Here is a 17030-nt window from a genome sequence, read left to right as displayed (position 1 = left end):
CACTTAAAGACTTTCCTTCTTCTTCTTCTTTTTTTTTTTAAATAGAGAAAAGGCTCAAATAAACAATGCTGAAGCCCATCAATTATACTAAATAAGACTACAGACTGAACTGGTTTTTATAAGTTGGTATCTGGCTTCACATAAACACAACATGCACACACATGTACTGCCCCCAAATTTACTTTTCTAACCCACGTAGGCAGGACAATCTATATTCGTTTAATTAGATACCTATAATTGCAACTCATATAAGAAATGCAAAAATTCAAGATTAATATGCATTTAATGAATGCACAAAACTTAATGAAAATGCAGGACTCATAACCACTGACATTGCACTATTTGAATAAGAGAGTTCACATGTTTTAGAAAAGGTCAGTTTCAATACCTGAAGGCGTCACCTAGAAAATAAATGAGATAAAATAAGAAAGAAGGGCTTAGGAAGTAGAGAGAGAGGAAGTAAAAAATTTCAGAACATCATAAGTTTAACTGTGGCTTAAAGTGTAAATTTAAGTTAACCTCTGTTTAAGATGGTTACTTCTTACTTTTCCAATATGTCATTTGTGACTTCATTTGCAAAGAAAAAAAACTTTTGAATTTATTTGTTTTACAAAGAAACCCTCACTCACTGGACAGTCACTTCAGGTTTCTATAGGCATTCTCTCTCTTAACTAAGGATAAAACAAAGGGAGAAATCTGTGCATTCTCACTGTGCCTTTTGTTCTTAGGGACACCAGGAATGGCAATCTAAGCTTCTTCCTTTCAATTCCCTTGAAACTAAGTCATTTACTAAAATGCCCACAAGTTCAGGAAGGGATGGAGACTTAATCAAGGACCCCAATAAGGGACACTGTTAGGTAGGCCTTAAACCCAGATCTGACAGCTCCAGATTGTGGTGTGACTGAATCTAATTTAGGAAGGGGTGTGTGTAGGGGGTGGGAAGAGGGGAGAGGTGGGTGACTAAATTAACAAAACCTCAATGTTTTCAAATCTAGTAAAATATATTTTTAAAATCTGTTCTTCAATTATAGTTGATGCACAATATTATATTACTTTCAGGTGTATAACACAGTGATTTCAAATTATATACCTTACAAAGTGATCACCCCATAAGTCTAGTACCCACCTGACACCCTACATAATAATTACATTATTATTGACTATACTAGAAACCCGGTGCACTGGTGGGGGGGAGGGAAGAGGGTCCCTCAGCTTGGCCTGTGCCCTCTTGCAGTCTGGGACCCCTCGGGGGATGACCACCTGCTGGCTTAGGCCCGCTCCCCGGGGGAATTGGGCCTAAGCTGGCAATCAGACATCCCTCTGGCAGCCCGGCAGCCCTCGGGGGATGTCCACTTGCCAGCGGGGAGCAGGCCTAAGCTGCAGTCAGACATCCTTAGTGCTGCTGAGGAGGCGGGAGAGGCTCCCATCATCACCGCTGTACTGGCAGCTGTTAGCCTGGCTTGTGGCTTGTGGCTCCCCCTGTGGGAGCACACTGACCACCAGGGGGCAGCTCCTGCATTGAGCATCTGCCCCCTGATGGTCAGTGTGTCATAGTCACCAGTCATTCCCAATCCTTCTGCTGTTAGGGTCAGTTTGCATATTACCCTTTTATTATATAGGATAGAGGCCTGATGCATGGGTGGGGGCCGGCTGGTTGCCCTGAAGGGTGTCCCGGATCAGGGTGGGGGTCCCACTGGTGTGCCTGGCCAGCCTGGGTGAGGGGCTGATGGGTGTTTTCAGGCTGGTCACACCCCCTTCCGGGTGGGGGTCCTCACTGGGGTGCCTGGCCAGCCTGGGTAAGGGGCTGATGGCTGTTTGCAGGCTGGTCAAGCCCCCTCGCCCCAGTGGGGACCCTCACCCCATGGAGGTTTGGCCAGTCCGGGTGAGGGGCTGATGGCTGTTTACAGGCTGGCCACAGCCCCTTTAGGGTAGGGGTCCCCACTGGGGTGCTTGGCCAGTCTGGGTGGTGAGGGGCTGAGGGCTGTTTTCAGGCTGGCCAAGACCCCCGGCGACGGAAGCTCCCAGCCTCTCCTTTTTTTCTATTCTGGGATTTAATTACCTTCTATAATTGAAACTTTGTTGCCTTCAGTGGAGCTCAGAGCCGGCTGCGGCAGGTGGGAAGCTTGGCTTCCTCCAGCACTGGAGCAACCAAGCCTCCTGCTCGCTCCAGCTCCGTGGCTGCCGGCTGCCATCTTGGTTGGGTTAATTTGCATATAATCGCTCTGATTAACTGGTGGGAGTGGCTTATGGCATAGTGAAGGTACAATCAATTTGCATATTTGTCTTTTATTAGATTAGATTCCCTAGTAGTAAAATATTTTTAAAAGCAGGTACAGAAGGGTCACTGATTTAATCTGAAGTAAAAAAATCTCCTGAGGACCAGGTCTCAAGCACAGGGAAACAAAACGCCACGTTCCCCACAGCCTGGTGTAGTAGCAGGGGAAGCCTAAATTTCAGCCAGACAGCACCAGGTTTCTTCTGGCCTCATCACTCACAGTTTGGTTAGGCCCACTTGTGGACACTCATTTAGAAAACTGTAAAACTGAGCATGGAGCTTCTCTTCTGCCAGGCTGTGGAAGTTAAGTGTCTAGGACCATCCCCGCCACAAGAGCAGGTGCTCCACTAGCCACTCCTCCCAGATGCCCACTTACTGTAGTCTGAGAGTTTAAATCAAGTTAGCAGACTTGGGAGGACACACTAAGAGTTTATGCCATGCCCATGTATATATAGCACATTACAGGATGACACAATGTAACAACTTAGTTCAAGCATCACGAATCATTTTAGAGCACTGTCAGGATACTAAAAATATGTAAAATGTTTAGGTTTTGAAAACTGCGCTTGTCAATTTTTTTCTTAAACAAAAACTACTATATACTTTCTGTGAATAAATGCATGTATATAATATATATGTGAAAACACACACACACACACACACACACACACACACACATGTCTGGGATGATACACAGCAAACTCCCAATGATTCACTTTGAGATGGCCAGGAAAGACAGGAGACTGATTTGGAGGATAAAGCCAGGGAGAATTTTAGTAATTTGTAATTTTTAAAAAATTTAAAAGTGATTATCTTTACATATAGATTTTTGTAAAAAGATAAAAGGCAGCTGACTTAAGACAGAAAGGGCGGCTCAGGGTCCTGAGGTGACTCTACTGCCTACCCCACAGGCGCCGGATGCAGGTACTGCCTCTCACTGTGGCCCCTGAGGCTTGTTTGCATTATTAACTGACTAGTGAATTTAGGCAAAAAAATTTTTTTTGGAGGAAGAGAAAAAATACAGAGGCTTGTGAAAACAGGGTCAGGGGCACATCTTGCCCACACTAGAGAGATTTCCTGGGCCAAGGATTTTCAAGTATTCGGTGTCAGGATCCATGTGTACTCTAAAAAAGTATGGAGGAGCCAGAAGAGCTTGGGTTACATGGGTTATACCTATGACATTAACCATATTAGAGAATGTTTAAAATATTTACTTACTAATTCATTAAAAATAACAAGAAGAGGCTCATTTCATGCTAACTTAAGTAACATTAGGAAAATAACTTTATTAAAAAATAGGAAGAATGGGACTCTTTTGCATTGTGGTACATCTCTCAGTGTTTGACTTGGCAGAAGACAGGGACACTCGCATTTCTGCTTCTGTATGAGACTCGCATATCTGTCTGATATGCTGTTTTGGTTGAAGTTACTGAGCAAAAAGCCAGCCTTATACAGACATGTTTAGTTACAAAAGGAAGGTATTTCAATGGCTTAAAAAAAAAAAAGTAATGTTCTTTGGTTCTACATTAAGATTTGACAAGTGGTAGTTTCTCAAAGATTGGCTGCAGTGTGGAATCTGAAACCGTGCTGGTGGGTGTTTCAGTTACGTCAACTCCTGGGTGTGTCCTGCACTTGAATGTCTCCTCTGCCCACGCCTGTTTTGTGGCAGCATTTGGCTGTTGCTGGCGAGGAGTCAGGCAGATTTTCCTTCCTGTCCATGTCAAGAAACCCATTTGTCCACATCACCCATTCACCACTGGCAGTGGTCAATCTCACATTGGCAGATTCAAGTTCTCCAAAATTCACATTTTTTTCTTGCAAGCTTGAATTTTATCACTTGCAACAGATGGTGTCACTGTTGTTTCCCTTGAGTTGACAGCCTCATTTCGTTCCTTTTTAGGGAAATGGCTGTCAAATATTCAAATCTTAATACCCGGTTTGTCTGACTTTCATTCTTTCCAGTAAAAATGATGTTCCTGAGAAAGTGGCTAGTTTAGCTTGCAACTCAAACAACTGCACAGTTCCCCTGGAGACAGCACTGTGCTCCGGCATACTGAGGGCTTCATGTGGACTTTGCTGTCATCATACAATGTGAAAAGCTGAGTATGCAGGGTCGAGATTTAATAAAACCAAGCACCTCATGCTTCACCCAGAATTCTTAGGTCAGACCGGCATGCACCTGGTGGAGCACACAGTGGCTGCTAACTGCACACCCTGCCTTGCTCTATGTAAGGAGCTAACCTACATAGCTATTGCTGCCTTGGCACCGTGCAGGCAAATGGCCACACAGTGAAAAGGCAGCTGAGGCCTTGGTATTCTTATGAAGACAGTTGTGGCCTTGCAGATCCCTGGAAAGTGGCTCTGGGATTCTACTGTGAACGCTGCCCTATGTAAAGACTGAGGACCCCTTCACAGCTTCTCAGTTGAGAACATGGCCAGCAAGTGCTGCCCCTGGATAAGCTCAGGTTATACATAAAGGTGAAGAAAACAACTCCCAGTTTTGTATGTATAGACATGATGGACAACCGCAAACACACAAGTATGTGCCACACTCACCACCAAGAATTAGGGACCAGCTACATAGAAAGAACTGAGTTTGTTCCCAGAGCGAAACATTACTCTTCTCCATAGTTTTATAAGTCAAAATACTGTAATTAGAGCATACTGCTCATGAGTAACACAACCACAGACAAGAATCCAAATGCTGTGCCCTGACGGGGTAGCTCAGTTGGTTAGAGCATCATCCCGATACCCCAAGGTTGTGGGTTCGATCCCTGGTCAGGGCACATACAAGAATTAACCAATGAATGTATAAACAAATGGAACAACAAATCAATGTTTCTCTTTCTCTCCCTTCCTCTCTCTCTAAAATCAATTAAAAAAAAAAAAAAAGAATCCAAATGTTGCACTAAAAGTTCACAAACATCAATGACAGAGATGGAAAAACCAACCCAAACAGTGTTTAAGTTCAAATTCTATGAAAAATACCGCAGCATTAAAACTTAAAACAATAAGATTTAAGGTTACAGTTGAGATCCCACTTAGTTCAAATACTATCCCAATTAAAAAAATTTTAACACAAAAAAGGAATTCAGGAGTTTAATATTATGGGATCCTATATAATAAAAGGCTAATATGCTATCGACCGAACTGTGGAACGATACGTTGCTATGATGTGCACTGACCGCCAGGGGGCAGACACTCAATGCAGGAGCTGCCTCCGGGTGGTCAGTGCATTCCCAGCAGGAGAGCGCCACTCAACCAGAAGCCAGGCTCACAGCTGGTGAGTGCAGTGGTGGTGGTGGGAGCCTCTCCTGCCTCCACAACAGCACTAAGGATGTCCGACTGCTGACTTAGAAGTCAGACATCCCCCGAGGGCTCCTGGACTCAAGAGGGCACAGGCCGGGCTGAGGGCCCCCCTGCCCCGAGTGCATGAATTTCGTGCGCTGGGCCTCTAATTTGACAATAAGACAGTAAGTATGTTTTGGGAAGTCAAGTTGCTAATGCACAGAGAGTAACATCTGTATTAAAAACAACTAAAGGGATGTGACAAGTGAAGTCATCCTATTTGTGATAATCACAATGTCTCTTTCTCATATAATGAGAAAACTCTTTTTTTCACAAGAGCTAAAATGGGGAGGGGAGGAATGTGCATAAATATGGTCTCTTATTTTACTTAACAGATGGACCCAGAGAACTGACGGGAGCAGTCTACACTCTGGAGATGCCCTGGAGACTGAGTCTGGGCTCGTCCTGTGAGGACATTCCATACACAACCCACCAGCAGCACACAGCACACACTCCAGAACTATGATGGCACTAATTTCTTCAGGAGGTGAATGACAAGAGGAACAAATACAAATAAATGGAGTGAGTGTGGTTAAGGCACTGGGCTCTGAAGTGCCACACGTGACCTAGAAAAGGGATGACCTCGGCGACCACTAACACTCCGAGTCTTAAACAGTGGCCGGCACCATTTTCTACACGGATTACACACACTCATTTAAACTTCACAGAACCCAGAGGTGGGTCACCTTGTTCTCATGTCATTCCTGTTTCCAGGCCCAGAGATCTGAGTTCCTTGCCCAAGACTAGAGCAGGGGTGGAGTGGGTGAGGAAGCTCACCCCAGTCTTGTGGTTTCAGAACGCCTCCCCCACCCTCAACCACCAAGCACCCTGCTTCTCAAGTTCAGAGGGAACCTTGGTTTCCTCTCAGAGTGTGCCTTAAAGGCTGTTACTCTTTAAAAGACCAATAAAATGCCAATAAACATTAAAAAAGGTGCACACCCCCAACACCGTTTGGTAAGATGGTGCAGCGGTCTATGCAGCCACTCTGAGTTAGCAAGGTGGGGGCACCCCTGCTGTGAGGCTGCCAGCATCGGCTGGGTCTCAACCTTGCCCACCCAGATGGCTAATTTGTCAACATCAAAATAAAAAGGAAAACACAGGAAAGGCTGAAGCTTGAACATAAAAGGCTGCTGCTCACAATTAAGGAAACAATTCTAAGCAATGCCATTTCCTTTGCACACTTTTTCTAAAGCAGAACATTTTAAAGATATTTCTCTCAAACATTACAGAAAACCTACAGGACACACCTGTATACCCACTGTCCTAGAACTGGCAGGTGTCTGCATTTGAGCACACTAGGGCTCAGTGACTTTTCTCTGATGTTTCAAGTGCATGTAGAGATCATGCTAGGGGCCCTCCCAGGACCGTCCTGTAAGCCCCCAGAGCAGGACGGCCTGGCAGCACAGCCTCTGCCACACCTGCACAGAGAACAGGATCACAATCCCCTGACTGCCCCAGCAAGGTCTTCTGTGGTTTGATTTTGTCTTTCTAAAACAAGGATCCTATACAGATTTGCTCACTGTATTTCACTATTACATCTTTTTTTGTTGTTTAAGTTGAAGGGGTTTCGATTTGTGGATGATGAATTCAAGGGCTTGAAGCAAAACTAGACCTCACTTGCTGTAGCAGCAGTCTGTCCTCGTGCGCCTGAGCCAATGTGTTTTCAAGATTCAAAAGAGTTTTCTTTTCTTTTTTTTTTATAATATTTTATTGATTTTTTACAGAGAGGAAGGGAGAGAGATAGAGAGCCAGAAACATCGATGAGAGAGAATCATCGATCAGCTGCCTCCTGCACATCTCCTACTGGGGATATGCCCGCAACCCAGGCACATGCCCTTGACCGGAATCGAACCTGGGACCTCTCAGTACGCAGGCCGACGTTCTATCCACTGAGCCAAACCGGTTTCGGCCAAAAGACTTTTCTTTAAGTACATCACGAGAGTAGCGACTTGCCCTGTTTTGGAGTTTTCCTGTTTCCACATCCTTGGTGGGGCTATTTCCATCTGACAGGGAAGAGGAGATCAGGCGGGCGAGGCAGAGTGGTTACCTGTGGTCAATTTTTTCAACCAGGTCCCTCATACAGCTTCTCATGAGACTGACAAGTACTATTTGACTGACCAAGTAATTAGCTAAGAAACACACCAGTAACTATTCTCTGAGTGGTCATTCAGAGAAACAACTTTTCATTTTCAATCCACCAGTGCTTACACTCAGAGATGGTCTCAGACGTCATGAAAAACAACCAGCTGGCCATGACCTTCCCCAGGACACTTACGATTCATGGAGGAAATAAAATTAAACCAGCGACGAATACCTGGCCGACTGGGTAAGTGAAATGGGACAGCAGGGAAGGACATCTTCAACTTCCCCCTCACAACATGCATGGATGCTTGGAGCTTCACCAACTTTCCCTTAAACCCGAGATGAGTTTGAACTCCAGATACTGAAATATATTACAGTACAGAAAGCATAACAACCAGAAGGTACACATGATGGGAGCTTTTATAGCCAACCCTCAACACCCTGCCCTGGCGCCAAGGGAGCTGGGCTGACTCCCACTTCATTCATCGCTGTGGCCCTGGGCAAAAGAGGGTGCCCCTGCTTTACTAGAACAGGCCAGGAACACTGTCTCACAGCGCAGGCAGCTCAGTGATAGGACAGAGGGGGAGGCCTGGCCTGGCCCCCGCACACTGAAGTGCTCCATACACACTGCCTCTCCTCCTGGGACACCACTGGGGCAGGGGCTGGGGCCTGGACTCGTCTGTACAGGCTGGTGACCTTGGGGAGAGAGAGAGCAGGACCCATCCTGCTCACCTCTCAGTATGCTGTGTTGTAGGGTTAGAGCAGTGATGGCGAACCTTTTGAGCTCGGCGTGTCAGCATTTTGAAAAACCCTCACTTAACTCTGGTGCCGTGTCACATATAGAAATTTTTTGATATTTGCAACCATAGTAAAACAAAGACTTATATTTTTGATATTTATTTTATATATTTAAGTGCCATTTAACAAAGAAAAATCAACCAAAAAAATGAGTTGCGTGTCACCTCTGACATGCGTGTCATAGGTTCGCCATCACTGCGTTAGAGAAACCACCCTGCTATGGAGCCAGAAGTAGCATGTATCCCAACCACTCTGCCTGTGAGGTGTCTGTCCTTTTCCTAGGATTAAAAACGTACCCATTTTTCTTGACTACTAACTTTTCCTCTTATTGTTCTTTTATTCTTCAACACAAGTAACATATTCTAATGAAAAAATTCCAAGAGTTTAGCTTTTGCTGCAAGGCAGGAATCATGACCAGAAACCTGAGCGGACACTGTACCCAAGTTCAAGGGCAGACCAATTAACAATGATGCGAAGGCTTTACACAAACATGCACTCCCCCTCCCCTGTGATACTTTGGTTAAGTTCCCCACCTGAGGAACACAAAATAAACATCTTCACATAGAGGGTCACTACAAGTGAGCTTGAGGGTACATTTCTAAAAAGTCAAGGCAGAGTGCGACAGTTACACAACATACAGCTGTTTGTGAGGTAATCCTGAGTTGCCGCACTATTCAGGGAATGAGTCACTGGCTTGATCTTTTGGAGAGCTTTTTATTTTTGGTCATCACCGAAACACTTTTCCTTCCTCATTTAGGGGAGTGAGGATCATCCTAGGCACGTCCTCACTAGTATTTACTGACTGCACATCACGCAGGTGTGTTCTCCATCTAGGAACCCACGTGCGTGTGTACAGGTTTTACTAGTAGTACCGGCTAAGCCATTAGATTGAGTGTAGCAGGAAATGACACCAGGGAATCCAACTTCCACACAGCCCTCCTGCACACTCTTCTCTAAGGTGAAGATTTCCATTTAATTGGTGACCCAGGAAGACTCGTGAGAAACTAAACCTTTCTATCATCAGACCTCCATTTCCCAGGAAGAATGGGCTTACACAAAAAGAGTAATTTGCTCTCTGGCTCCCTACCAGTCTTTCAAAGACAGACTCATAGATGGGTGAGCTAGCTAAGGACTAGAAGAAGATTAGAGCAGTTAACAACTTTCTTGAGGCCAGAATAACAGCCAGCTGGAAAAGGATCAGATAGCTTTCTTCCTCTCTGGCCATGAATGTCATTTTGGCTTGGCTCTTTCTGCTTTGAGCCCAGCTCTAGACATAAGTGTGGGTTCTATCTATGCAGGGCCCAGTTCCCCAAACCCCACCAAGCCATCAAGTAGAGGGAAGACCACATGACACCTGTTTTATTATTCCTTTTTAAAAAAATATATTTTTTTATTGATTTTATTTATTTTAGAGAAGGGAGAGGGAGAGAAACATCAACAATGAGAGACAATCATGGATCAGCTGCCTCCTGCATGCCCCCTACTGGGGATAGAGCTGGAAACCTGGGCATATGCCCTGACCAGGAATCGAACCGTGACCTCCTGGTTCATAGGTTGATGCTCAACCACTGAGCCATGCTGGCCGGGCTATTTTACTATTCTTAACAGGCAATTAAAAAATTCAAGCAAGCCCTGACCGGTTTGGCTCAGTGGATAGAGCATCGGTCTGCGGACTGAAGGGTCCCAGGTTCAATTCCGGTCAAGGGCATGTACCTTGGTTGCAGGCACATCCCCGGTGGGGGGTGTGCAGGAGGCAGCTGATCGATGTTTCTTTCTCGTCGATGTTTCTAACTCTCTATCCCTCTCCTGTCCTCTGTAAAAAAAATCAATAAAAAAAAAAATTCAAGCAATAGCCTTAGATGGGTGGCTTGGTCCTGTACACCAAAAAGGTTTAGGGTTCGAGCCCTAGTTGGCGCCTGTATGGGAGGCAACTGATTAGTTTCCCTTTCATATTGATGTTTCTCTCTCTCTCCCAAATCAATAAAAACACATCCTTGGGTAAGGATTAGTAAAAAAATTCAAGCAATAGCCCGAACCAGAGGCCAAATCTAACCTGCCCCCTGCTTTTGTATATAGAGCTTTACTGGAACACCGTCACGCCCCTTCGTTTACTTATTGTCTATGGTTGCTTTCATCACGGCCAAAAACAGTGACTGCCTAGAAATTGGAAACATTGTCAATCCCCATCCAGAGCTGTGCTGTCCAATACAGCAGTCACTAGACACATGTGCCTATTTAAATTTGAAATAAAATACCATTTAAAATTCAACTGCTCGGTTGCACTAGTCACATTTTAAGTGCTCAACAGTCCATGTGGCCAGGAGCCACGGCAGTAGACAGATAGCACAGAGAACATTCCCGACACCGAGCAGCTCTCTTGGACAGCACTAGACGTACAGGATTTAAATCATCAAGTTAAATTTCCAGCCATTGGGGTCCAGGCACCTCCCTCCTTCTACAGGCAGAAGTGTTCAGTAGTACGTCACGTCCATACTTGAACTTTTTAGAATATGCTAATTCACCATATTAATGGAAAATGCTAGACTAATAGAAGGAAACCACCAAGCCAATTGGGACAACTAATCAGTGTAGTAATAGTATTGATTTATTTGTTTACTTGTCTGCTCCCCCCTCCCCGCCCCCTCTTGTAAACTCTAGGAAAGCTGGGCCATCGCCATTACTTCATAGGGTCCTGCTTGGCAGGAGGAGGCAGGGACTGGACAAATATTTGTATAATAAATGAAGAAGTGAGTCCTGGGCACAAAACTGTCATACAAAAGAGGCTGCTGAAACAGATGGATGTTGATAAGGCCTTGGAAAGAACTGCTATTAATCCTGTGGCAAAGGTTCTACAAACAGCCCAAATTTCAATTTTAAATGAGGTAGTTTTTTTTTAATGATCTAAACGTAGCCAGGTTTGAGGCCTGGCCCTGCCACTTACAGGCTGTGTGACCTTGGGCAGGCTCTTTTCCCATCCCTGGGGGAGACCCTGCTCCCTAAGTGGGAACCATGGTGCTCCAGGGTGAGAGGAGCCCCTCAGTGCCGCCCCTGGGCCCTTCCCCAGCATCACTACATCAGGCCCCGCTCTCTAGTGCACCTGCCCAGAGCTGGCTCCTCAGGTGTCTCTCCTGCACCAGGGTCCTTGCTGGGTTTCTCCACTGAACTTGGGCTCCTCTTCGGTGGGGCTGTCTCTCAGTCAAGTTTAATGACCCTCGGCACTAAACACACAGCATAGCTGCTAACCGGATGTTAAACTGACCAAGACTCTCAAAGCCCATATAAATAAAACACTTGGCTAACCCTCTCATTAACATGCTTTTTCTTAAAAAGTCCTTACCAGTAAATCAAGCATTCTTCAAGTTTTGAAATTAGAAAGTACCCCCACCGTTTGAATTAGAAATTAGTTTTCGGTCCCTAAAGGTGACCCCTTCTTAACAACTCAAGTCCCTTCAAGTTAATGCACTCCACTCCTTTCCCTCTGAGGTTAGAGAGCAAACAACCAACCACTCACCCAACAGCAGAAAGTACAAATAGGCCATAACGAAGTTTTGGAATTAAAAAAACAAAATCAATGTGGTATAAAATAAAAAATAAAATTATTTCATTTCAGAATATATTCATAGTTCAAAAAATAACTGCTACACAAGTGTCTAATAAAATCAGAAACCTCACAAATCAAAAATGTCTATTATTTATAAGACACTTCAAAATAAGTACTGCCAACTTAAATCACAATTGCATTTGTTTTTGCCCACTTGGCTCTTACAGCTGAATTATCTCCATGCCACGCTCGGCGGCGTTCGCTCTCTCCTGGGCACACAGCAAAACAGCGAATTCACAGCCTGACCTGTAAGTTGGTCACTGTGGACCCTCATTCCCACCAGCTTCAGGAAAGAGGGTTGGAGAGAACAGCAACACCCATTTTCTTCCAACTGATTGCGTTTGTCATCCCTGGGTCCACCCTGGGCTCTGAAAAATCCTGCCCTGCACTTTAGTCACACAAACTAGTCAGCTAGAAAATGTGCCCCCACCCTTCCTCAGGGGGTTCTGACAGGTCAAATGGTCTTGTTAGGCACAGCTGTGATATACACTTTGAAAGGCTTGTAAGAAGCTTTAACATCCATGTCCTATTTCACCCCAACAAAAAGCTGCATAATAAATATTTTAAAATACCAAGAATAAGCATAGTACTACGGACACATTTTAATGTTACTATTATTAATTACTATAGGAATTGTCTTTTAAGCTAAGTTTGTGTTTTTTAAGCCAAATTTTGTATAAATTATAAGAGGCAAACTGAAATTATTAAAAGTAACCTATATACACATTGAAAACTTGTTGCCATGTTAAATATTAAAGTCAGATGGCAAGACAGAGCCAATTTAAATGCAAAATATGTCCTAGGTGTCTACGAAAGCACTAACATTTCAGAAATTAGGACCCACAATGGATTTCAATATTTCAGAGGAGTATATGTCTCTTTAAGGCTCCACAGCAAGAATGAAAACAATCCTTTCAAAGGAAGTTCTTTTCTCATGGTTTCTGCACATTTTCTGACTGCAATTCATCTTTAATTCAGGGATGTGTCCCCGATGAAACCTTTGCAGTATTAAGCAACATAGATGTAACAGAAACTCTGCGGACGGACAGACAACTTGGCCAGGCACTGCCACCCGCCTCCCCTTCCTCCCCCCACCCAACACCTTCCCCAGGCGGTGACTTCACATCCTTTGACATCAGCACAGCTCGGAAAGGGGGATGGGAGAGCGAGCAGAAAGCAGAAAAACCAGCTTTGAACTATGCATGCAAGGCCTCTCTCAAGACTCAAATTCTGTGAGTAGACCGTAAAAAGCCAAACTGCAGGGACACGCCCAGCCGCCCCTGGTTAAGTCTGCAGTGAAACCGTGAATTCTGCTGGAAAGGACTTCCTGCTGGTCTTATCTGAAGCACAATAGCCATTTATTAACTAGCCACAGAAGGTTCCGACTCAGTGAAACGCACAATAACTTACCTCGAATATGGAGAAGGGCCACGGGCTGGAAAGGCCCATTGGAGTTGGCCGCATCCACCACCATCCTGCCCCCCGCTTTATTACATGTCAACATCTAGACTCGGCGGGGAAGGCAATGGACTCCTTAAGGCAAGAAAGCAGCCTCCATTTTAGTTTTAAAAAAAAGACAAACTGAAGCTCTGCAGCTGGAGGGAACTGGCTGCCGCGTGATGTCAGCAGGCACGGAGCCTGCTGATTGGCCGGAAGCTGCAACTTAAAATGACACTAAAAAAAACCTGCAAATGGAAAGAGCCTTCAGTTTGGCTGTCAGCGTGCACGGGAAGCCAGGGCATTTTTGGCTTTCTGCAGCATTCATTTCAATAACTTTTAGGCAAAGATCCCATCTCTAAGGGGGCAGGATTGAGGCCATAACCCCGCCAGACTATAAACAGATGATTGAGAGCTACCAAAACCAGTGTGTGTGGGTATCTGTACCGGAACCTAAAATTTCAGTAGTCCCCTAATTGATACCCCAAAGTCAATGGATTTTATACCCACTGACCGCCTTCTATTTTCTAGTTCTAATGACTTTAATGTCTGTATTTTATTTAGCATCTTGGCAATCCAGGTGTGTTTTTTTTAAAGCAAACAGCTATTCAAATATTACACAGTCCCAGTTCATAAATTTGGACTCTTGTCAACCTCACCTACCACCAAGTTATAAACTTATAATCATCAAACACTGGTTCTTCTTGAGCTCTAATTTTTATTGGAAAAATTAAATTAAAACTTAAAAAAATTAAATTATATGGAAAACTTTAATAGCTAGAAAGTGGGAGTTAAAAAAGACAAAACAAAATGCAGTATTTATTGTATTTTAAAGATGTCAACATATTACTTTTACATTTTAGATATTTTGTTTATATTTAAAATTAAAAATATTTTAAAATTATTTTTATGGGGCTAGTATTAAAAGTTATTGCTCAGATCTTAATTTTTTATTTATAAAAAAGGCTAATGAAAAAGCTGTTCCAAGGAGAAAGACATAGTTTCTAAATTGGAATATCCTGGATGGGGTGGGGGAAGGTTGAAGAGATCCCTACACTAAGAAATATATAAGCACCAAATAAAAACAAGTAAACTCTAAGAATAATCTCTCTAGCAGGCAGGACTTAAGAAATTCCTCACTTCTTCACATGTACAACTAAGTTTGTCTGAACCACATACCTCTTTTTATAATTTCTCACACAACTCCCCCTACCCCTCGTGCTCACTTATGAACAAGAATGTAAAAACCCTTTGGTTCTTAAATATATTAATAAGGAGAAACACCTGGAACATGACTAGGGTGGGCAGTTACATCAATTCCCAGTCAGGGCACATATAGCTAGATTTCGGGTTCAATTCCTGGTCCGGGTGAGAATGGCAGGCAACTGATGGATGTTTCTCTATTACATCAATGTTTCTTTCTCTCTCAAAATCAATAAAAATGTATCTTCGGGTAAGAATTAAAAACAAATAAACAAGTAAAAACACACCAAATCCTCCCCCTACCCCCGCTGCCCTTTCCACAGAGCTGAGGATGCTGCTGGAGTCTATAGCTGGCCACGGAATTATAACAAGCAACAGGGAGCAGGCACCGGAGAGGGAGCCTCACACCTGCCTGGCTCCTCTGCCATTTGAACAGCAGACGTGGCTTAACAAAAACAGCCTGTGCTTGGAGTCAGGTGATGTGAATTTAGACTCTGGGTGCTGACGCTCTGGGTTCGCTGGAGGTGCGTGAAATGGCTCCCCCTCACCCCCTCACCCACGGAGTGATGCCAGATGAACTCAGACTTAAGTACAATTAGGAATGAGGGGCACAGGGGGCTTGGTAATGGGTCCAGAAGCACATGCTTATTGCAGGTCTGTACTTTAAAAAGATAGAGACCTGCCCTCAAATACTTTAATTTTTCACTTGAGACAAGATGAGGCAAGTACCTGTCCTAAGATTGTGATAATGAATCAGAATGCAAAATAAGGGGGAAATACCACCTAGAATCTCTATATATAAAACCCTAATATGCAAATAGACTGAAAGGTGGAACTGGTCACTATGATGTGCACTGACCACCAGGGGGCGAGCATGGAACATGGCGGGCGTCAGCTGCAATGGGATGGTGGAGCAGGTGAGCAGGGCGCCAGACCAAGATGGGGAACGGTCACTGTCAACTGGGTGAGCCTCTGGGGGTTACTGAAAATTCTTTGCTCCTGTGCCCCATGGTCCCACCCGTCGCACACACCTGCTGCCAGCGCCAGTCCCACTTGTACCTGCTGCCGGCACCAGCCCTGATCACTCAGTGCCATCTGCGGGTCCAAGCGGCAGCTACCCATATCACACTGTCTATGTGTGATATGGGCAGCTGCCCCTGAAGGCTTCTCCACCTCCCCCTGCTCCTGAGTGGCAATCAGGCCCGGCAACTGCCTCTCATACCCGCTATCGGTGACAGCCCCACTCGCACCCGCTACCGGGGCTGGCCCTGCTCACACTTGCAGCCGGCCCACTCGCACCTGCTGCTGGTGCCTGGTGCCAGTGCCGATCGCTCGGTGCCATCAGTGGATGTGAGCGGCAGCTGCTGGCCCCAATCACCCCTGAGGGCTTCTCCTTCTCCTCCGGCTCCTGAGGGGTGATCAGGGCAACAGCTGCCAGTAGCACCTGCTGCTGGCACTGGCCCCAATCACTCCGCGCCGTCAGCGCATGGAAGTGGCAGCGGCGGGAGTGGGGCTGCTGGCAGACAGGGAACAGGTGACCGAGGTGGGAGGTGCCAGGTGGGTGTGTGGAGGATGGGCCAAGAACCGCCCGGTAGCGCAGCCTTGTGGCCCACAGTTCCTTTCAAGGTGCACGAATTCGTGCACTGGGCCCCTAGTCTTTATATAAAACATTCAGATTAAAAGTCAAAGAAAAAGTGAAGACATTTCCTGATGCATTTTTCCCTAATGGTCTTAGATCAAAGGATCTCAACTTTCTTAGTGACTCTTTTGAGCCTTATGCATATGAAGTTCTTTAAAGAACTAAGACTGTGATCTGGAAATCACCAATGAAACACACTCTAAAAGAGAAACAAAAAAATCAATAATATGGGGAAGGAAAAAACCCTGAACAAGTTTCTGGACTGGAAGCATCCTAAATAATAAAAACCTAATATGCTGTCTGGTTGGCCATTCAACCAATCAAAGCATAATATACTAATGATATGCTAAGGCCGCTCAACTGCTTGCTATGACTGTGCACTGACCACCAGGGGGCAGACAGTCAACCAATCGCTATGACGTAAACTGACCACGAGGAGACAGGCGCTCTGACCGGTAGGTTAGCTTGCTATTGGGGTCCGGCTGATTGGGACTGAGACAGGCTGGACATGCCCTGGAGCCCTCCCACAGTCCCTCCCCAGCTGGCCAACCTCCTACGTCCCTCTCCGTCCTCGATTGTACACTGGTGGGGTCCCTCGGCCTGGCCTGCATCCTCTCGCAACCTGGGACCCCTCAGGGGATGTCAGA

General features: G+C 45.2%; 1 protein-coding gene across 5 annotated transcripts in view; it reads right to left on the bottom strand.

The window, feature by feature from the left end:
- PPP2R5C (protein phosphatase 2 regulatory subunit B'gamma) overlaps window positions 1–17030 on the bottom strand; it is a 138803-nt gene that overhangs the window by 85524 nt on the left and 36249 nt on the right. For 2 of the 5 annotated variants that reach the window (XM_081086266.1, XM_081086265.1), the window contains exon 1: window positions 13515–13728. The exons of 2 other annotated variants lie outside the window; for them this stretch is intronic. In XM_081086266.1, the coding sequence (XP_080942392.1) occupies window positions 13515–13608 (94 nt within the window). In that variant the 5' untranslated portion in view covers window positions 13609–13728. Of the gene's footprint in view, window positions 1–13514; window positions 13729–17030 lie in introns of those variants that run through there. One more of the 5 variants, XM_081086267.1, reaches the window with a different exon arrangement.

Source organism: Myotis nattereri (genome assembly GCF_964212035.1).
Source record: "Myotis nattereri genome assembly, chromosome: 1".
Taxonomy (NCBI): Eukaryota; Metazoa; Chordata; class Mammalia; order Chiroptera; family Vespertilionidae; genus Myotis; species Myotis nattereri.
The sequence above is the reverse complement of the archived record's forward strand: the minus strand, read 5'-3'. Positions and strand labels throughout refer to the sequence as shown.